The sequence below is a fragment of the Parus major genome, chromosome 1 (assembly GCF_001522545.3).
Source record: "Parus major isolate Abel chromosome 1, Parus_major1.1, whole genome shotgun sequence".
Taxonomy (NCBI): Eukaryota; Metazoa; Chordata; class Aves; order Passeriformes; family Paridae; genus Parus; species Parus major.
This window is the reverse complement of record NC_031768.1, coordinates 109,381,438-109,404,113: the sequence shown is the minus strand read 5'-3', so window position 1 is coordinate 109,404,113 and position 22,676 is coordinate 109,381,438. Positions and strand designations below refer to the sequence as shown.

Sequence of the window (22,676 nt, the reverse complement as noted above, 5' to 3'; positions counted from 1 at the left end):
TTGGGTTTAGGAGAGCAATAAGGGAGGAAAGTAAGATGGTCATGTAGTCATGAGGCTTCCAGGAGCTAGATTTATTTCTTGTGAAACTTGAAACATTGTGAAATCCACAATGAACAGGTTCCTTCTCTAGAATGCAGGAATTGCATTTCCATGATGACTTTGAAGTAAGGGCTAATTTTGCTCTGTCTGCATTAGTCAAAACATAGCACAACACAATTCAGTTTCTTTTTAGTCCTACTCGTACTAAACTAGACAAAGAGCTACCATGTGCTGTCACTAAGCTTCTCATAATTTTTCACATATTTCAGTCTTTTTTTCTCTGCTGTATTAACAGCTCATGGTTCTGTCCTGTGATGCTTCTGAGGCTTTTATTGTGCTTCATTTTGAAGCCAGCAGTTTCTTCTTGAAGGTGAGGAAGTCCTATGATTCCCATGCCTGGACATCACTGCTCAGTGTAAAGCCACCATCTTGTCTTCAGGCAGTCAAACATCCTGGTGGCCTTTTTGGTGGACACTGTTACAGCAGTGACATACTACACGAATCAATTCCAGTAATCCTTTTTTGGCAGAGGAAATAGCAGGTGTATCATTTCCCAGTTCAGCCATATATAATTATATATAATTTGACTTAAATAGATCAAAAGTTTCCTCTGCTCCAGTCTCCCAATCTGAGGCACTGTGTTGCTCTTAAATGCTATTCCTGGAAGGAATCTGAAAATAATACTTAAGAAGTTAATAAAGAGCTTGGGATAGGATATAGAAGATGCCAGATAATTTTCTGCACATCTCCAAAATGCTTTTCGGTAGAAAAAGAATTCCTGTATTTTCCCAAAAGCTGCTTTTCTTTTCTTGATATAGACATTCACATGGGGGTAGGGTGGGGAAAGTTAGTCAGATGAGAATTTGCTAAAGCTCAGCTAATCATTTATTAAAGCAGTCCCTGGCTTGCCAAACTCATTAATCTCATTAGCAGGGAAGGAGAGCTATGGTGCATGGTTAGCTGAGAGTGCTGTTTACTAAGCAGCGTACTTGGTTCACAAGGGAAAGATTTAAATATTCAGTGTGTCACTGTTTTATCCCTGAAGCTGAGGTAACGTGATGAGTCACTTGATCAGCTCATGCCACATGTTGGCTTTGGCCTCAGGCTGGGAGGGGTCAGGCATGGAGCTGCCAGACACAGGTCTGACATGGACCCATTGGTTTTTCCAGATGTTGATCATGTTTCTTGCATTCAGGGGCAACTCAGAAAGTGTGAATCTCTAGAGAGGGAAGGATTAGACCGCTTGGTTCACCTTGAGAAGCAAGTGGTGGTGTTCCCTTAGTGCCACATGGCCGCTATGCCTGGTCCCTGGGTAAAGGAAGCCTGGCAGAAATGTCCCAGCTGCCACTTCCTGAATAATCTCTTTGCCTGTGTCTTGGGAAAGTGCAGAAGCTGCCTCATTCTCCTGCCTGTCCTGTGGGAGACCTCAGCTGTGTTTGGTGGTACCCTGGAGAACAGCCACACTTCAGCATTTGGATTTGGGTCCAGGCACTTCTGGCAAAACTGATAACCTCCTGTGCAACTCCCACATGGCACAAGTGCAATGTGCAGGATGTCCTGCACTCATTATATGCATAATATAGCATTTCTGTACAAATGCCAGAGCATCCTTGTGCTCCTCAAGCCTCCACATAGTAGTCCCCAAGGTCAAATCCTGCCTAGATTCATAAATCTCTTAGTATCAGTGACCACCTTGCCTCTCTGAAATGAGCTTGCCCTTATGCTCTGTCCATACTATATTTTCTTCTCCAATTGGGATTTATAGACTTCTTTGTGCTTTACAGTTTAGACAGTGATAACTTGTTGAATTTAACATTCACTGTTTTTCCAGCCTCTTCACTTTCCTTTGGTTCTGAATCCTGATCACGCAATCTCTGCTCACTTTTGCTTTTCAGGTCTGCAGCTGTCTCCAGCTTGACCTTGTCTCTTCATGGCTGCTGTTGTTACACAGTTGATGCATTTATTTCTCTCTGTCTGCTTCAAGCTCTAGCACTTTAGTCTATGCCTTTTTTTCCCCCCCATTCTAAAGATATCTCCTGTCATTTCACTTTCTTTTGCCAATTTCCATCTCTTTTCATCTCTGCTTTCTGGAGTGAGTGGGTTATTTTTGCTGACTCCATTTCCTCTCTTCTTTACATTTCTGAATCTCCTGCAACCTGACTGCAGCTCTTCGGACTTATTTTGACCTGGGCTGAGACACCTTCTCCAGCTTTTTCCAGCTGAATGCAAGCCTCCTGATTGTCATCCTGCTTATCTTTCTGCTTCTTGTATTTGCTCTGCTATTTCATCCTTACTCTTTTTTTTCTTCTTTCTTGCATTTTCCCTTCTCTTCTACTGCTTCTTGATATCAGGAAGTCTTTCTTTGTCCTCAGTCTTTTCGTTCCTCACTAAACTTCCCCAAGTCCACCAGTCCCTTCTCCAGATGTTGTGCAAACTTTCCTTTCTGCTTTGTTGTCTCGGGTGCTTCCTTGTTTTTCCTCTTTCTGCCTTTTTTCCACCTGCTCTGGGCGAGGTGTGTGGTAACACTGACATGTTCTGTACTGAACCTGACTCCCTTTTTCCAGGGTTGTGTGAGTGCTCTTGGGCATTGCTGCCTCCAGCACAAGGAGGGAAGCGATGAAGGGCATGCAGAGGAGTTTTGGCCATATCCCTGCGGGTGGCTGGAATGCCTCCCTCTCCTGAGGGCTGACATTGCTCACTGACTCCCTCAGCTACACAAGGATGTAGCAGAATCCCCTGCATCTTCTCTGGGGCCTCAATGCATCAGGTCCAGGCTGCAGCTCTCCTGTCAGCTGTTAGATAAACATTACATGTTGAGATTCCTCTCCTCCCTGTGAATCTGAAAAACTTGAGGGTTTGGGCCCTTTTTCTCCACACCTCCCACATGGAGCGATTTCTCTCAGTGCTACTTGCCAGCCCTGGGAAGAGCTCTGTGATTTGGATCCACTCCTTCGTGCATCTCTGGAGTTTGGCACAAAGCAGACAGCACTAACTGGGCACCAGTGCAGAGTGTGCTGGTCCAGGCACTGTGTGTTGCCTGACTTGTAAAGTGGAGGTGTGATGCCACTGAAATGGGGAGGGAGGTGACTTATTCTGAACTCAAGATGTGGCCCCTTGACTGACCTGCTGTAAAAGTGGAGCATGGCTATCCCTAAAATACCTCTTTCTTATATTTGAACCTGCCACAGAAGCTGTGAATCATCACACCATTGTGTTAGGGCTTCTACAGCATAAGGATGCTACATTTGAGCCTTCAGCCCCTTCATGCTGTGTTTTTCTTTGTGACTGTAAGCTATGAAAAAGCAAACTTATTTCTGCTGCCAATATCCGTGCTTACATACACTGAGTGGTGCGCCCTAGCACCTGAAACAGATGGACAATTTTATGTATGTGGGGAGAATGATGCTGTGATAAAATGCAGTAGCTCCCTCTTCAAGCAGCGCCAAGGTGTATGATACTCATGTTTTTTGTCTTCTAGCTGAGGTGGAAGGGTTGCAGGTCACTGTGCCTGAGAAGAAGAAGGTGGCCATGTTATTTCAGCCTGCTCTGCTTCGCTGCCATTTCTCTACTTCTTCCACCCAACCGGCTGTGGTACAGTGGAGGTACAAATCCTACTGCCAGGACCGGATGGGAGAAGCTCTGGGTATGGTGACTTCTGGTTTGCAAACAATGAGCAAGAGGAACCTGGACTGGGATCCCTACCTGGACTGTGTGGACAGCAGGAGGACAGTGCGTGTCGTGGCCTCCAAACAGGGATCTGCCATCACCATAGGAGACTTCTATAAGGAAAGAGATGTCAGCATTGTCCATGGTAACTCTCCTACCCCAGTGGGGCATGGTGGGGGCTGGAATGGACCGGTAGCAATTTGGGATACTGGAGTCTGGCAGTAATTGCTCAGTTGGCTCCCTCAGAAAAGGCTGTGGGAAGGGAGCTGTTGTCAGACATTTAGGATTCAGCCAACCAATACTAGACCCAAAGGTAATTTGGCACTTCCCTTCAATTGACTCCATGTAGGTCTCCAATTCAGATACAGAATCCTTTTTCCCCTTCCATGAAGTGGAAGCTTTTTATTCCTGACTTCTGCATATTGCTGTGTATGTAGATTTTCTTAAGCAAAGGGGTGGCAGCAAGAGAGATACAAATTCAGTCTCTGCAGGATAGGATTCTCTTGCTTGCAAATGCCACTGGTGTTTTCCTAGTTCTGAAATACCAAGATTATCCTAGATCTCATGTTTGCTCAGCCACAGATTTCACCAGCTTACCCTGTCATGCACCTAAACCCACACAGCCTTGGGCAGAATGAAAGGAAGAGATTTCCATGGGGCAAAGTCAGATTGGGTGGAGATGGAGAACGACAGGGGCCTTAAACATTTTTATCTGGAAGGCTGTGTGAGGCTTTGTCCCTCAAAACTACAGGGTATCCAGCTGACTGGGGTGACCATCTTGCCAGAAGTGGAGACTCCTTGGTGTGGAGAGCATGTGATCAGCCTCACAAGAGGGAGTGTTTTCCTTTGTCTCTGTGTAACCTCTTCACAAATGACAGAGGTGCTGTAGAGGAGACACTGGCTAAGCCCTTCTTTCATGTCTTTTCGTGTACAATGTTGGTAGCCCAGCCTTAGGTGACAGGAAGGACAGAGAGAGACATTAGTGACCTCTTCTACTCTGGGCACTTGCAGAGTGAGGTGCCTCTGCAGCATTATCTGTCTTCCCACCTACAGCTACAAGTCCTGAGCCTGTTTGTTTTTCCTGAATACTGTGAGATTTTGGATAAGGTTAACCCCTCTTCTTAGTAAGGAAAGGAAATGGGTTTGGGACACAGATGGATGCAGTGCATTCAACACTCCATCCTTCCTGTAAGTGTTGGGGGGAAAGCCTGACTTTTCTTTTTTTGCCTTCCAGATGCAGACCTGCAGATTGGGAAGCTGATGTGGGGAGACAGTGGCCTCTATTACTGCCTTATTATCACACCAGATGATGTGGAGGGCAAGAATGAAGAATCAGTGGAGCTGCTTGTGCTTGGTGAGGCCTCTTGCCGGGCTGCTTTTTCGGCAGATACCTGATGCATCTTTCCTCCTGCTCTCTCGATGTCTCTCATCCCCTCCATCCCCGTGCACTGTATTACTATGGGTGTAAGAGCTATGTAAAACAGTCCCTGCAGCACTGTCACTGTTGCCTTGCACCTTGTGCAGTCATTCACACCTAGGCAAAGTGGGTGGCAAATGCTACCAAACCAGAATAGTAATGTTTACACCCACACTGCTCACACATTACACAGGCGTAAATGACTGCAGAAAGTGCGGGGCTATGGAAAGGCAGAACCCTTGTTTTTTAAGGGATAAAACAAAAAACTTGCAGCAAAATGAACACTTGAGGCAAGAGTCTTTTAACACCAGACACACAGAAGACATCAGATCCTGTGATTTTTGTAGTCCTCATCCTACTCTTCTGACCTGTGAGCATGTCAAGAAGCACTGTGTTGAATGTGTTGGTTTGGGAGATTTTTTTGTGTGCCTAATAACACTTGTCCAGTTAGAGGTGCAGTTTCACAGTCATCCTAACCAGGTCTGAGCTGGTTCTTCCACTAACAGGACCTACCCACTCTGTGGTGTGTGTGCTTGGCTCTCTTTTCTCTCAACCTCCCTTGAGCAGTGTGCTGAGCAGGATTAGTTTCTTTCCTGTTTTCAGGGTTTACTTTCAGTGGTGGCTTCCATGATACAGCTCACTGTAAAGGTCAGAAAAGCAGCCATTCCAGCTAGAGGAGAAAAGCAGAGTGGAATGGGCCTTTCAGGAACTTTTGTTGACATGCCTGGAGACAGCTGTAGTACTTCAGCCCTAGATGCCCCAGGACAACAGGCTGAGTTTTCCCCAACTTACCTTAAGACCTCACCATGGCTCTTGTGTGTACAGATCTGTGCATCCTGTGATGGAAATATTAAAAAGCTTGGGTTGATAGCATGTAGGTGATCTGTGGATGTGGACAATAGGAGACATCTCCTGCCAAAGGCCAGAGTTTAATTGGTATTTATATTTGGAGATGGAGTTATCATCACCAAGTAAACCAGACTGAATGGGTGAGTGGCTGTCACAGTGCAATTGTCTCTCCTTTCCCCTTTAATGTCAGTCAAACAATGGACAGTTGGAGTGGAAAGTCAGAAAGTGGAAGGTCAGTCTGGTCACTCCAGAGAGCAGTGTCACGCCTCTGTGTAAATCCACAGTGTGACTGTGTATCACCTGCCACTTAGTAACAGGCCCAGGACCCACCTGTGTGAGTTCAGGTGAGGTTATCTCTGCCAGCTGACAGTGGTAGCTGTTAAAATCCTCTCCTGAGGTCCTGTGTCTGTGTAGTGATGAGCTGGTGAATTTTTGTCCCTTCTTCACCTTCCTGTCTAGGATTTGGTGTCTTCCTCTTGTGTATCTACAACTGTGCTCAGACACCAGTGATGAAATAGTGCCATGGTAACAGGAAGAATTGGGTTTTCAGTGTGTACGGAAGACTGTGGGGAGAAAACACAGAAATCCCCTCCTCTGGAGCTGGCTTGATGTCTCTGCTCCCATTTCATTGTGGTTATGCTGGGGGGCATGTGTAGCTTAGGCTGCATTACCCTTGACCACATCTGCTTTTCTGTTTGGCCCCTGTGTCTGACCTTGCACTTTTTGCAGCTCTCTGCCAAGTTTGGCAGCAGCAGGAAAGCAGACTTGTCGTGGGCTTACTTCTGCCTCATGCTGTTAGGCAGCTTCTGTATATTGCTTTTCCTGGGTAGAGGCAGCATTTCAGCTTTTGGTGCAATTCCAGGGTTACCTACCTGTTTTCCTCCTTCCCTCTCTTCCCCTTCCCACCTTAATCTTTTCCTTCTGCCTTTGCTGTTACTTTTTTTTTGTTTTCCTTTATCTCTCCCTATTGATGGCTAAAGGCTGAAGCAGCCAGTGATGAAAATACCATTTCTTAATATTCTGCATATTCTGGGATGTTTTTTGTTCCATCCCACTGCTTGGAGGGAGACACTGAATACAGATGTATGTTGTAGCAATTTTACAGTCCTAGGGGCCATGTGGTAAAAGGGTTTTGTTTGCTGTTCTGCTGCTTTTTGGGTGGAACCCAGATTCCCTGTTAGGGAGGTTGGAGCAGCAGAGGGATAGTGTGTGTGAGATGCTACGATTCCCAGAGCACATTGCTGTTTGCTCCCTGCTGACAGTGGTCTCTCAGATAAAATTTACATTGCTTACTTTGGGGTTGCTGCGTGATTTCCAGCATAAATTAGAATTTTGAATAGAGCAGAGGTTCTACCCACTCATGTTAACCTCGGGGTAACAGAAAAATCAAAATGGAAAAGGAAATAGGAAAATATCCCTTCTAGTGGTTTAATATTAATGTCAGGATGAAAGGGCAGTTTAATATCACGTTGAAATCGCAAAAGGACTGAGAGGCAAAAATGGTAGATATCATATTAATAGCATCAATAAATTCATGGAAGACTGTTTAGCTAAAAGTGGAGGGTCCTGCTTTTATACAGTGAATCATACCATGAAAAATTGATCAAAAGGCACTTTATCATGACTTAGAGCAAAATCCAAAACCTGGGCAAATTACAGTATTTCTTTTTCTTTCTTAGGAAAGCGATCACAGAGCCCTGTAGTCACCTCTTAAGTAGCCAGGGAGCCTGTGCCACGATGGGATTGCATGTTGGGTTTTGTTACCTGGCTGTGTCATGTTGACACACAGAGCTGCTGCTCAGCTCTGGGTAACAGCACAGAGTCCCATGTGCTGTCCTCACGTCACGCTTCTTTCAGAAAAGCACACAAGCATTTATTTATATCCATTTCTGCTCAGCAAAGCTGATAGGATTTGTAAGCATACCTGATGTTAAGCATGTGCTTATTATGTACTTTGCTGAAAAGACCATTCTGTATCTTCTGCTTAGTCAGGGACCCTCTCTAAGGGAATCAGTGCAGGTGAGGGAAGAGGGGTAGCAGCCTCTGCCTCTGGAACACAGACAGGTAGGGAACCTCCTGTAGAGTAAGGAGAGAATTGAAATTTAAAAAATACTATTACATATTCTTTAGTCCTTTTTACTGTCTACAACTGTCTGAAAGGAGGTTGTAGCAAGGTGGGGGCTCGTCCTCAAGATGTGCCGGGGAGGGGCTCAGGTCGAACATCAAAAGGAATTTCTTCCCAGAACTGTTGGTTAAACATGGGAATGGGCTGCCCAGGGAGGTGTTGAAACACTGTAGTGTTTAAAAAAGACTGGATGTGGTACTCAGTTCCATGGTCTGGTGGTGTTACAGGTTACTCAATGATCTCAGAGATCTTTTCCAACCTAAACGATTCTGTGATCTATGTGCATTTTGATGGCATTTGGAATCTCCAAACAGGATGTGTAGTGTGCTGGAAATGGTATGAACTCTGCTTCTGCTGCAGACTAGTCCAGAGCTTAGCAATTCCCCAGAAGGAATCAAGTGATACTCCCTGCACTTGTGTTTTATTAGAAAAGGAGAGGCTTTGCTGACATTACAGCTGGACTAATGAATCCATTTGCAACTTTATGCATTTTATTTTTTATACTTTTTAATGTGATTGAATCTAAAAGGCTGAATCCTAAATTGAAGCAGGTCTGTGTTTCTGTTGTAGTAGCTGGCAGCTAATGTCCTGCTTCTTGAAACACAGACAGTGCTATTAATCATATTGTTATTTGTAGCCCCTGTGTATTGCTTTTTCATATGAGAATGTCAATGGGCTCAGTAAAGTAATTTATTGCAGCCTTTCTGAAGGGAACTGCACGTGTACCAGTGCAGGGATGCAGTGTGCCTGGAGTAACCTTCAAACCAGAAGTACAGTGTGGTGTCGGTGTCATCCTAGCTTCGTGTCACCAGCTCACATCAGGAGCCAGTCCAGCTTCATTGCATGGCATTGCACAGCACCCAATGAGCCTCCCCAAGGGCCAGAATTTACTAACCAGGTGCAGGGACCTATGGAAGCTGCTACACTGCTCCCTTCCCAAGCTGGAACAGCTACAGAGTAGTGCCTGTATATACAGCTCAGCACAGCTGGGCACCCTGGAACACATAGGTCTGTGCAAGCTTGGTGATGTCTGCAATCTGAGATCTAACATAGCTTAGAAGCTATGAAGACATGCTTCCCAAAACAGTGGCTCCATTTGCCAGGACCTGTCAAGTGTCTGGAAAAGGCCAGAAAGTACTCCACTAATCCCAGTTGTTGGTTTGACGCTTTGGTTAGTGATCCATGTGCTTTGCTAGACAGCTATTGCCTGCTTTCCTTTTCCATCCAATTCAGCAGCTAATATTACAGAAACCATGTATCAGTGAAATATTATTTTATAGTTAATCACAGAATCATAGAATCATTAAGGTTGGAGAAGAGACCTCCAAGATCACTGAGTTCAACCTTTGATTGAAGACCATCATCTCAACTAAACCATAACACTAAGTGCCACATCCAGTTGTTTCTTGAACACTTCCAGGGATGATGGCTCCACTACCTCCTTGGGCAGCCCCTTCCAGTGCTTAACCACCCTCTCAGTGACAAAATTCTTCCTGATGTCCAACCTGAAACTTCCCTGGCTCAGTTTGAGGCCATTTCCTCTCTTTATATCGCTTCTTCCCTGGGAGAGGAGGTTGACCCATCTTTCTACAGCCCCCTTTCAGGCAGTTGTGGAGAGTGGTAAGGTCCCCCTTGAGCCTCCTTTTCTGCAAGTTAAATACCCTCAGCCACTCCTCATCAGACTTGTGCTGCAGATCCTTCCTCAGCTTAGTTCCCTTCTCTGGACTCATTCCAGCACCTCAATGCTTTTCTCAGAGTGGGGGCCCCAAACATAAACACAGGACTTGAGGGGTCTCAGCAGTGCTGAGTACAGGAGGACAATCACTGCCCTAGTCCTGCTGGCCACACTATTCCTGATCTAAACCAGGATGCCATTGACCTCCTTGCCCACCTGGCCACACTCTGGCTGACGTTCAGCCACTTTTGACCAGCATCCCCAGATCCTTTCTCATCCTTCCAGCCACTGTTCCCCAGCCTGTAGCACTGCTAAGCTTCTCCAGGAAAATGCTTTGGGAGACACTCTTGAAGGCTTTATTAAGTCCAGGAAGACACATCCATGGTCTTTCTCTCATCCTCTGGGTGGGCCACCTGGTCATAAAAGGAGATCAGCTTGGTCAAGGAGGACTTGCCTTTCCTAAACCCATGCTGGATCCTTCTGATCCTCTGGTTGTCCTGTATGTGCTGTGTGGTTGCACTCTAGATCGTTTATTCCATAACCTTCCTGAGCACCAAGGTCAGTCTGACAGGCCTGAAATTCCCCAAATAAATCTTTTAGAAGCTGAAGCATCTCCCATTATTATGCTTTAAATAACAACAATTAGCACTTGAGGTTTGTGTTAATTTCTACAGACAGCTGGCAACTAACAGTGGTAAACAGACATCTTCTCCAGTTTATATTACCAGTCAGTATCCATGTAGGCTAAACCCAAAATTTAAAAAGTCTCATGCCCATAGTAAAAGTAGTAAAGGATATAAAGTAGAGCAAGTAGATACATATACACACAGCATATTGTACAGTAATTAATATACTAATAGAGACATGTGTTGACTTTCAGTGAGGATAAATCTCCACTGGGACACGTGTGTATGGTGTGCAATGCTAATAAGGCAGTTCTTACTCAGCAAAGTGACTCAATAGCTGGTACAAATATAGCCAGGTTTGGAATCTCTTTTATGCCAGGAGAGACTGTATAATAAAATTTGACATGATTTTGGAGATTGAGAAGTTCTTGGCAAAATTTTCCCTTACATGATGTTGGTTTTAGGATTTTGCTCTCGTTTGCTGAAAAGCTGCCAGTAGCATCTGAGCCAGTGCTCGGTCACAGGAGTTGGCAGAGTTGTGCTGGTGGCCTTGTGCTGGGGATGTGCTGGCCCACATCTCAGCTGGGAAAATGTCTGTGAGCAGCCCCACGGAGGAGGGCTCGCTGACCTTGAGCTGTGACCAAAGGTGGGCAGTGCCAGCAGGGGAAGGAAAATCCCGGGAAAGTGTTGATGCACTGCCCCAGACCACAGTGCCTTTGTAACCTGCTTCCAGTCCCCCTCATCCTATCCCAGCCTACTCCTGGTTATTTATTTCACACCGATTAGAAGTGCTACTTGTTGCCAAGGCTTCTTACCCCTGTTTTCCTCCTTATTTGCCAGCGACAGCCACACGCTGCTCACAAAGGAGACTTGGTGTGATTAAAAGGCCGTGGTTACTAAGGCAGCCATGGCAACAGCCTCCTTGGAGGTCTTTGTTGCCTGCTAAAACTTTGATCTCCAAAAGGGGCTGCTGCTGTTTCTCCGTCCAATTGAAGAGAAGGATGGGAAGAAAGGATAAAGTTTACTCCAAGCAGAGGGAGCACAGAGGAACTCATTGCAGAGCCATGCTCCCCCAATAAATCTCACAGCAGCTGCCTTGGAAAAGTGTCTGATTTACAAGGGCTATACTTCCTTTCCTGTGCTTTCCAGGCTCTCCTCAGGACAGTGTCCCTTGCCAGGGGCCTCTTGCTGTGGCACGGCTTGGCAAAGTTTTCCACCACTGAGAAGGAAATAATTCCCTCTGTACTTGCTGTGTCCTGTGATCCCACTGCAGCAGGTTGGGCTGCAGAAGCAGCCTTCAAACAGGCAAACAGTTCAGCAGTTACTAGCATAGTTACCCAATATTTATCACATTTATGCGGTTGCCAGTATTCACCACGTTCCCATATTTACCCAATTGCCACGTTTCTGACTGCACCTGCGCCTACTTTATTCATGCCATCATTTCTTTTCAGCTGCAGCACTTACCCTAATTATTTTTGTGTCTCTTCTCTGCAGACTCTCTGCTAATTGTGTGCTTGACTCCAGGTCTCCCCTGCTCCGCTGCTATTTGCTCACTGCTCTGTCGCCTGCCTGCCTCCTGTGTATTAACTCCTGTCCTCGCTCGCCTCTGCTGTGTGTCTGCACCTCTTGGAGCTGCTCTGCATCCCCTCAGCTTTTCCTCTCCCATTCCTCCTCCTGTGCTCTGCCAGTGCAGTTGGGGGGCTTGTGAGCTCCGTTGCATTTCAAGGCTGGCTGGGGCCTGGGGCGTGTGAGGTGCCTGCTGAGAGGCCACTATGGGCAGGTAAAACCCTTCAGCATGGTAGGAATAGAGATGGCACATGTCCCAGATCCTTGCAGAATGAGGACAAGCTCCTAGCTCTGACCTAGTCACCTGGGATAACCCTGGAAAACAGGGCCATTGTCTATTCCCTCTATCCCTTCGGTGGTGGGAGCTGCACAGAGGACACAAAGCTCTTGTGGGTGGGGACACAGATCTGTGACTCAGCAGTGGTGCCCAGGCATGGCTTGGAGCTCCTGCAGCCCTTCCTCAGGAGGGCAGAGCTGCTGTGCAGAGGTGGTGTGGCCAGACGGTCTCTTGGCAGGATGTTTTACTGAATTGTTTCTTCCCCACCACTTGCTATCCAGCCCCAGCATCCACTTTAAAATTTCCTTGAAAAAAACCCAAAAAAACGAGAGAGAAGGAGGTGAGCTTAGAGCCCAGGCAAGGAGCATCCAAGGCAAGGAGAGATGGGTGGGTGCTGGCCACGGGTGCTCTGCCTGCCTGCTGTTACAGCCATGGATCCAAAAGGACAACCTGCCCTGTGTTTGGGGCGGTGTGTGACCCACCAGGGTCCTGCCCTGGGATCCCCTCTATGGCCACCAGCTGTCTCTGGGCTGTGCCCATGTGTGGGCCAGGCTTGCAGAGGGCAGGAGGTGAGAGCCAGTGGCAGCCCTGCCCTGCCCTGAGCCACCCTGTCCGTGTGCCCACTTGGGGTTTTGCTCCACTTGTTGCTGGCAGCAGCAGCAGCAGAGGGAGGAAAGTTTCCTTCAATGAGGGACAGTGGTGGGAGCCTCCCGTTGCTGGGGCAACCGCGGGCAGCCTCAGCCTGTTGGCTTCCCTGAAGGAATGGTTTGGGGAAAGGTTATCAGGGGATTAATTCAGCCCGGGGCGGGGGCTGAGCTGTGGAAAGCTGCAGCAGTCCAGGGGTGGGCATTGTGCTGTCAGCTGGGCTGGGCCAGGCAGGCAGAGTTCAGGCTGAGCTGTGGTGGGGTTTGTTGTTGCCTTGGGTCCTCTCAGGCTTTGTGCATCCCTGCTGGGGGCTCTGGGGCCCCCAGGGCTGTGTGAGTCCCGTTGGCAGGGCAGGGATGCAAATTCCCCAGGCAGACACTGACAAGCCAAGTGAGGCTGCACAAGCAGGGAAGTACTGGCTGCTTGTGGGTAGCACAGAAGAGCTGCTTTGGTTGTCTTTGTTTTCACCAAGTTCTCAGGCACTGTTATATTGAGGGATGTTTTTCCTTGCTGGACATGTGATTCCTCTTGGAGATCAGAAAGTACCCACCACTAACAGGGCTCAAGCCTCTCCAGGTAGGTTTAAAATAAAGAGGCACCCATTTGTCAGTGACCATTTGAGAAGGAGTTTCTGCTGTTTAAATGTGTCATTTCCTTGCATTTTTAACCACGAATAAAAGTTAACTATGTACCTCCAGCAATTTGTCCAGTGGCATCTGCTCTCAAACAAGGCTGCATGTGAGCTTGTGCAGAGGTAATAACACATGGGAGGTGAGCTACATGCTCATGTCTGCCCATATTCTGCATGCATGTGGTTCACGTGGGTGCTGTTCACATATGCACACAGAGGCCTGCAAAAGAATTGTGTATTGTTTGATCAGAATAAGGAATATACTTAATGTGCACGTAGAACATAACATGCTATTGTGAGAGGCTTGGATACTTGATCCTTCCAGGAACTGGACTGCAAAGAATGTCATGAAACTCTTTGTAAATGTAGATAAAAATGTTGCAGCAGACTGGTGGCAGGAGTCCTCCCTCAAAGTGGTAAATGGGGAGCAGTTATGTGAAGCATCACCCTGCTATCTTTTGCTAAGGATTCGGCACCACTTCACCAGGATGGGCGTTCCTGTGAGTACCAGTCAGCTTTGATGAGTTGCAACTGGCTGCAAAGCACTGCCTGAAGCCATGGTATACTCATTATGGCTCCAGCAGGCTTCCTTGTGGATTTTTGATCTCTACAGAGTCTCTGCTGAAGCACTGAGAGAAAACGGATGGTGGGAATTTGATTGTAATAACCTTCAAGGACAGACTAGAGGCCGAGGAACTTGGGATCCAGTTCATCACTGTGTCTGAGTGCTGCGTAGTGCAGGACCTGGAGGGCATGTGGGGAGGTTAAAGGTAGCTTTCTACCACTTTTGCATTGGCTTACCCTTAGCTGCTCCCGTTGTTATGCCCACAATGTGTGTCTCTCTTCAGATTGCAGCTCTCCTACCATATGCATGTCTTTAAAAATCCCAGCATGATCCTGGGGCTCTATGGGAGAGTTCACAGCACAGCTGCGCTTAGGGCTGTTCTGCCAATGCACAGGTGTGTGTAAATTACAGCTGAGCACTGTGCAGGGTGTTTGCTGTGTACTGGAAATATCCCAGACATTCTGTGCCAAAACAAACTGACACCGAGCTGCCTTTGGGCTTGGAGTTTGTTTGTATTCGGTTGTGAATTATAAATTTGAAGTTGACTTGCCTTTTTTTTTGTTTGTTTCCTTTTTCCTTTGCAAAGTGATACCACAAATTTCTACACAAATGTTTCCCTTGTTGGTTTGCTTCCACTGGGAGTTGGCCTTTGTCACAGTCTTACCAAGATGCTCGTGCATCTCCAAATAATTAGCACATATGCACAACATTCCTTCAAGGCTCCTTTCCTGGAGCTGTCAGTGCACTCACTGAGCCCCACATGGACAGCAGCATCCATGGGTTTTGGAAGCATGTGGCTGATTTATCAATAGCCTTGGGTAAAAGATGTTTCATCTCTGTAGAGACTACATCAGTACTTTTTAAAATAAACCGTGTCCTTCTGTTTAAGGGCTGTTGTGCATTTCCAGGAGCTTTTGCATGTGTAGAGCATAACTCCAGGAAGATGTTACCATGTAACCATGCTAAAGGGACTCCTTTTTCTTGTCATTTTGTGTCTAGATTGGAGATGCTCTGTTCCAGATTCTTTCCCCCCAGCTCTGCTGATAAAGATAAAATGCAAGGACACAGAAATGGCAGAAGTGCAGAGGCAGACACCAGGCACCGAGCAGGATGACATCTGTGGTTGATAGAAATTCACATAACGCAGAGTGCAAGTGGGCTGATGAGGAAGGGAACTGGAGGCTAAGGCAGGGGCTGGGGAGTGTGTTTTTCTTGCAGTAACCTCTCTCCTTCTTCTCCTCCTTCTGTCTTTTCTAGGCAGGACAGGGCTGCTTGCTGATCTCTTGCCCAGTTTTGCTGTGGAGATTATGCCAGGTATTCAGTCATTTCACCCTTAATCATTTATTCCTCTGTCATCTTGTCTGTTTATCCTTCTGCAGCATCTTTATGTGGTGTATGTTTCACTTGTGTGTGTGTTTAATCTGGGGATTTAAAGAGAAGAGTCTGTCACTTACTGGGGAAGCGCTGGGTTCGGATCTGAGAGAGCTGATGCCGGGCCATGCTGGGAGCCAGCATGCAGAGATGGTTGATGCCATGCCAGGATCAGTGTGAGAGCAGAAATGCCAGAGCTGTTCTGGGGAGGTTTTCTATCAAGCTCTCTGCTCTCCCCCTGCTAGCACAGAGGAATCTGTTCTGCAGCTTGTGAGACCCCACAGCCCTCTGTGGGGTCAGCTGCTCCTGTGCAGTCACTCAGCTCCCCAGACCTGGCCTGTGCCACTGCTCCACCATCCCCACAGATGGTGGCACAGGAGGTGCTGGGAACAGAGCATTGGCTAGCAACCCAGCAGTGGCACAGCCCCTCTTGTGCTGCATGGCCAGGCCGTGGTCTTAGCAACACTGGGCGGCTGGCCCCGACGCGAGAGCTCGGTGACAAATCCCTTGCTAGCCAAAACTAGCGAGAGCCACCAGTTCTGGCACTCCTTGCAGAGGAGACAGAGGCTGTGCAACAGATTGTTCTTGAAAGGGAAAAGCTGTGAGAATATTTAGCCCTCAAGTCATCTGATCGTTCTCCGGTGGTGCCCGAGGAGCATTTATTTCACACTTTTGTGCAAAAATGCAATTCCACATAAATGTGTGAAGCTATTTTCGAGCCTGTCCCAGAGATGCAAACGAAGAGAAGGCAGACACTCACCCACCTCCAATGTAACCCAGAGCTCCCTAGAATTCCTGCATGGCAGGAGAGGGATTGGTCTTTTCAGCATAGATAACAGTTGATTCTCTATTGCCTAACACTTTTCCCTCCGTTATTTAGAATTTTATTGAATGGGTATAAAATTATGGTGTGTTGGCCATATATCTTTCTGGTACCCTCACTGCATGGGTAGACAACAAGAAAGTGTAAGATGCAGCAGCAAACCACATTTCAGCAGTTGCTGTTTGATGTTACCTGAGTAAAAAAAAGCAGATACTTCTGCAAGCACAAACCAGTAGTTTCCAGACAGCAAGGACACTGAGCTTGTCAGCTTGGTAGTCATTTGAATCTCAGCATTACACAGGGGGAGCTGGTTGAATCCCAGTTCTGTGCAAAAAAGAAGAGCCAGCAGCCTCTTTTTGCTGTTTTCTTGACCTCATCAGAAAAGGAAATGGTCTAACTTCCTGTGCAGTAAAATGCTGACTCACAGGTCCCTGTGGCTGGGACACTGATTTCAAACATCCACTTTATATGCTGAGTGAGTATCCTGCAATGTGCAATGTACACACTAACCTGACCCCCTTTTGTACTGCTAGAACGTGTTCAGGGAGACCACAGATACACTTTTAATGGACTTGCTGTCTGTTTTTTCCTCCACCAGGCTTTTATCCTTTATGGAGTGGTTGTGAACTGCTCACTAATAGCTCTGGACATCTGACATCTGAGTTTCACTGGATAGCTGTGGCTGGCCACTTGTATTAAGCAGTACTGTTTCACCTCCTTTTCTGTGTCCATGATGGTTGTAGAAAACAAGATGAGAACACAACAAAGAAAAAGCCACTAAGCTGTTGCTTAGATTGGCATAGATTAGGAAATACAGGACTGGAGAGGATAGTCTGGCTCCCTGTCTTGCATTCCATCCCCAGCACCATGTAATTTCATCCATTCTGTAAGCTTGGCAAGCTTAGGAGTGGCCTAAGGTTTGGCCTTTCTCTTTCCCATTGGATCACTTTCTTTGATGGGCTTCTTTTAGCTTCTCTCTACATCACTGATCATCTATTTCTGTCCATTTATGTAAGATCTTTTAACTATAATACCTGCTTTTCCTCCTGCATTTATCCTCCTACTATATTTACAGGCAGGAGCTACATCTTCCCTCAGCCTTCTGTTTAATAGAGTAACTCAGCAGGCTTCAGCTCCCCTGCTGCCAAGCAGGCTCCAGAGTCTCTTCATCCCTCAAATCCCTGCTTTCCATCGACCTAAATTCATCTTTTCTGCTGCAAAGATGACCAGAGCTGTATAACATCAGTAACTTCAGATGAAGTCAAGTGGAGAGGAGGCCTTGTGTGATGGCATTGATATTTCCTTAATACTACTGGAAATTCTTCCCTTATTACATTATTACATTCCCTGATTACAAATATTTAGGGTTACATTTGCCATTTTTGGTGGCTGTATTGCCTGAGTAATCCTATGTGTACTGGATCATTTCTCTTGTTTTTCAGTTCTTTTCAACCAGTGAAGTCCTGTTCAGAAAATAAATTGTTCTTGATCTTTGAACTTGTGATACTGGTGTGACAGGTATGCAACAGCATTGCTGCATACTTTGAAATTCAGGATAATACTGCATTTCACATCTCCTATTGTAGACCCAAGTAGACCCTTTGTGCATGTCCCAGCCTTTATTGACAATGCATCCCTACTGCTTACTGTCATGATATTTTAACACATTCTTATTTTCTGTGTCAAAGTAATTTATGAAAATATTAAGCAAAACAGCTGCTAGAAGCAGAACTTGAGGGACTGTGTCAGTAATCTCTCAGCTCGTGCTTTCCTATTCATGAATGCTTCCCTTCTGCCCTTTCCTTACTTGTTAGCTCATTTTTCTCAGCATATAGTAGGTTCAACCCCAAAAAAATATTCCATAGGGACCAAAATTAAATGCAAATATAAATGAAATTCATCTGTGTCAGCCAAAAAAGAAACAAAGAATTAAAAAAAATTAAAATATTTCACTTCACACTTCTGAAGTGTTTTGATTTGTAGATGCCAGATCTTTGACTGACATTTTTCAAAGGAAATTTTAAATTCTAGATTTAAAATGGCATTTTTAAAAAGGGGAGTTGTTTGTAGAAGAGTTAAGGAAGACTCCAACAAAGTAAAGAATCATACTTTTGTTCAAACAGAACGCTGCCGATGGATCAAAAATGACACTTCTTATTTTTGTGCTGTATTAAGAACTAGGAAAAAATTCTATTTTGAATGGTCCAAGTGAAACATTTTTCCTTGACTTTTTAGCTTAGCAACACAGGGTGCACTGTTTTCCCTGTGTGATTCTTCATGCACATTGCAATCCTCGTATCGATACTTCTTCATCTCAAATAATTCTCTACCAGGAGACTCTTTAGTGGACACTGGACTTCTGTTTGGAAATAGTGGTATGCTGCTTTTTTGTTCTCTGAAGTGGGGATAAACCCTTTCCCACTGCAAAGCAGCCCCACTTTATTTGCTTTTTCTGATTTTTCCAAGGTGGTTGAATAACCACCTGGGTACACCTGGAGCCTTTTCCCCACCAGCAGTCTTGCTTTAAGATAGGTTGGTGCATTTCTCTGACATAAAACCAGCTCCAGGCCTCCTGTATGTTCAGGGTCTTGTGATTTCTTGGTCCAGATGTGTTCACTGATCATTCCCTTAGTCTGGAATTCCTATGGGGCAGTAGGTGCTGCTCTGGCACAGGCTGAGCCCTGCTCCCACCAGATTTTCCAGCAGCAAAGTTTGAGAAACCTTTTCTCCCTCCCCTTCCCCTTTAAGCCCCACCCTGGTTTTTGTGGGCCAGCTCTTTCGTGCTTTCATTTGTAGGGTGTTGTTCAGCTGCTCCCTTTTGGGACACATCATCTGAGGCTTCAGTGGGGGAGAAAAAAGGTGGTTGTTAGTTTTGCTGGCTGGCTGTGGTGCCTGAATAGGATGTTCGTTCGAAACATTCAAAAGGATAATTGCTTGCGTAGGCCTCGCTGTGAAGGGGCAGGCCTGGCTCGTTTACTGGGCTATTTATAGCCTGCTTTTCACCATCGTTTGTCCCATTAAAACCGGAATGTTGGTAGGGAACAAACACATAAGCAGGGCATGAACATGGCCAAGAAGAATGAGTCTTTGATGAGGGCCAAATGCTAATGGAGCGCGTCCCGTGGCATTGGCGCGGGTCTGCTGTGGGACGAAGGGTTTCTGGCCGGGGAACCGGGGCTCCTGTCTCTGCTGCTCGCCTCTCAGCCAGCCAGAGATGCTGCCAGAAGGGACCACATTTCTGTAGCTCATTTCTCACTGTCACCTGCCATTTCTGCCTTGACACAAGAGGAGGAGTAGTCCTAGTCCTAGACCCACAGGGAATTGGTCCTCTTCTGTTATTCACCTGTGTGTTTTGTCCCCATGCTCTCCACTGGGAGGATGTTGCTGATGTACTTTTCCACAGCAATGTGTAGTCCTGTAACTATCTCCCTTTCTCCCCTTGTTTTCCAGAGTGGGTCTTTGTGGGCCTGGTGATCCTGGGAGCGTTCCTGTTCTTCCTCCTGGTGGGGATCTGCTGGTGCCAGTGCTGCCCGCACAGCTGTTGCTGTTACGTCCGCTGCCCCTGCTGTCCTGAGTCCTGCTGCTGTCCCCGGGCGCGTGAGTGACCCTGTCCAAGCCTGGTGCACATCTTCTGCCCTGCCACTTCTGCTCCCTGGAAGAACAGGGGGAGAATCTGCTAATATTGCTTCTTTTGCCCTGAGCACTTTGCTTGGCTAAAGGACTGGTTCTTAGCGAGTGAAGCATCTGACCTATTACTCAATGGTTGAATGCTCAAAGTTAATTACAAATGTAATTCCCCAAGCCCTCCCTGCCTTGGCAGCTGTGTCTGCTTTTCCAAAGTGTCATGCTCCCATTCCAAAGTTGTTGTTGTGTCAGTGAATGTTGAGGGTCAGAGCTAAGAGCATCCTGGGAAGTTTCTTCCTGGCAATGCAAATCAGATGTCCTCTACAACAGGGAGGGCAAAATCCTTGCAACCCAGCAAGGTTCCTGGTCAGGCTCAGTCAGATCTGTCAAGTTCCATGAGCCTCATCCTGCTGCTTGAGTCATCAGTTATTTTTAAAGCTGAACTGCCACTAAATCATGTTGGCTGTAGTACCCTGAGTGTCTTTCTGGGCATCTCTCAGTGCCATTATTATTATAGGCAGTACATATTTTAAACTCCCTTCAGTACCCTTCGAGGCTTAGAGAAATTCAGGTTGGTCCTTGTTAATTCATTTGTCTGGTTGTCTCCTGTGGGATCGCCACCAATGTTGGTGCAGGTTTCATCCACATGTCCAGTGGATCTGTGGGGTGCTGGTGTGTGATGCTGACTCTTGTTTTTTTTTCTTTTTCAGTGTATGTAGCAGGCAAAGCAGCAAAAGCTGGGTACCCCCCTGCAGTCTCTGCCATGCCAGGTCCATACTACATCCCCAGTGTTCCTGTTGCTGGTGTCCCATCTCCTGCTGTGCTGATGGATAAGTCACACCCTCCTCCCTTAGCCCCAAGTGAGGCCAGTGGAGGGAGCCAAAATGGTAATTTGCAGTGCCAGGCACAACTTTCAGTCCTCTTACTGGGAGTGGGGCTGGGAAGGGCAGGAATGATTGCCACTGATTGAGTGGTGTGAGGAGAAAAAACACAGGGAAATTTTAATCCTTTCTCTGACAATGACATTTGCATTAGGGCCACATGGTTTAACTTTTCTAGGGCCGTCAACACAGAGTCAGTTTGTGGGTGCCTAATTAGGTCAGGAGGGTATGGGAGGCCAAGTCCCTGTACAGGACCCCTGTCATTATTGCTGCAGACATTTGGCTCGCAGAGGACAAAAGGACAAAGATGATTTCAGGAGACCAGAGGCAGGAGCCATTTTCCCTTTAGAGCTGATGCCTTGCAAGCTGCTTTCTCTTTGTAAACTGTCCTTCCAACCCTCTGCAGGGCACTGCTTGGCCTCTGGCAGCAGTTTTTGCTGCAGCATGTTTTACTGTCCCCATGGCATTTTGGGCAAAGTAACCTATTCCCTTATTTCTGCCCAAGATCTTTTGGGGCTGGACCCTGTCCTCTACTTTACAGAAGTCAGTAGGCCACTTTTCTTGTTCAGCCTTTGCATTTGTGAAACGTGGGTGATGAAAGGCTTCGTGACTAGAAAGGAGTTGTGGATCTGTGTCAGACCTAGAGTGTCAGTGTGATGCCTCTTGTCTCAGGGAGGGTCACTTCTGCTGCTGCAAAGGAAGCTGCCATCAAGGAGAAAAGAGGGCAGCAATTTAGCCACATGCATTCCAGAATCAGAGTGGCTGTCTAAATTCAAACATTCTGCAGCAGAAATAACTCTCACCAATGTAGAGTCATCACTGACCCAGCTACAGTCTGATTTCAAAGCACCACACTAAGTATCAATTGTTAAATTAACTCACGACAGCGTGTTGATAAAACACATCTGAAAAGACAAGATTAAATAGCATAATTAATTAAGCTTCTGGAACAACCCTACAGATGCTTCTGCTGCCCCAGTCAGTATATTAACCTTTTTGAAATTAACCTTTCTGGAATTACAAAACATATTTTCTTTCAACAATCACACCTTTTTTTTTTTGGCCACTGAAATCAAAACAGAGCTCTGGAATGGAGCATTTTGAAACAGGAAATAAATCAATCACTGATCCAATGCAGAACATATCCAATTCAAAAACCTTTGTCAGAAAATGATGAATGACACCCCAGTGCTTCAATTTCTTTCTCCTGTGAAAAATGTCACTGCACATAGAGTATGGTGCTGATTGTGGGAACTCCAGGGATTTTTTAAGAGTCAGATCACAGCTCCCAGTCTTGTCTCTACTAGCAGAGCGCAAGTTCAGAATAAAAAACAGAGTATACATTTGGTAGCCAAATGGAATGGCTCTTAGGATGCCATGATCCTTATACAGAAGGATGCATTTAATATATAATGCATCCAAATAAAGTGTCTGGACTCAATCCCTCACTTCAGGACTTGACAGGAAATAGTATATATGGCAAATAAAAACATTATCACAGAGCTTTAACCTTTGTTGCAAGACAACAGAGATTCTTAAGCTTTTTTAAAAATCTGGTAATCTTTTTTGCAATAATATGGACAAACCCTTAGTCTGGATCATGGACCTGTTGTTCAAGGTGCTTGAGCTGTGGGACTAAGGGAGAGTTACAGCCTGTACTCTGTTCTTTTACACACAAGGTCCTCCACAATGCTATAATATCCCCTAATGACAGGCTGTAGAAGAGAAAACATTGTGAGGCTTTTCCAAGCTACTTATTTGCTTGTTGGCCAGGCAGCAAGCTAAACAAAACAGGTGATGGTTGAGTTTATAATGAAAGCCTTTCTCAGAAGGAGAATAAAAAGCCTTTGTGTCCTCCACACAGCTGGTGTAGGTCTGATCTGAAACTTGTAT

The 22,676-nt window shown here is 46.2% G+C and overlaps 1 protein-coding gene across 6 annotated transcripts in view; it reads left to right on the top strand.

Annotated features, from left to right (window-relative positions):
- Positions 1–22,676, top strand: part of ILDR2 (immunoglobulin like domain containing receptor 2) — a 39,280-nt gene that overhangs the window by 5,229 nt on the left and 11,375 nt on the right. For 4 of the 6 annotated variants that reach the window (XM_015634027.2, XM_015634018.2, XM_015634010.3 and 1 more), the window contains exons 2-6: positions 3,518–3,850; positions 4,940–5,059; positions 15,342–15,398; positions 19,729–19,875; positions 20,613–20,789. In XM_015634027.2, coding sequence (XP_015489513.1) covers positions 3,518–3,850; positions 4,940–5,059; positions 15,342–15,398; positions 19,729–19,875; positions 20,613–20,789 — 834 coding nt within the window. The remainder of the gene's footprint in view (positions 1–3,517; positions 3,851–4,939; positions 5,060–15,341; positions 15,399–19,728; positions 19,876–20,612; positions 20,790–22,676) is intronic. The other 2 variants (XM_015634047.3, XM_015634037.3) reach the window with 1 other exon arrangement.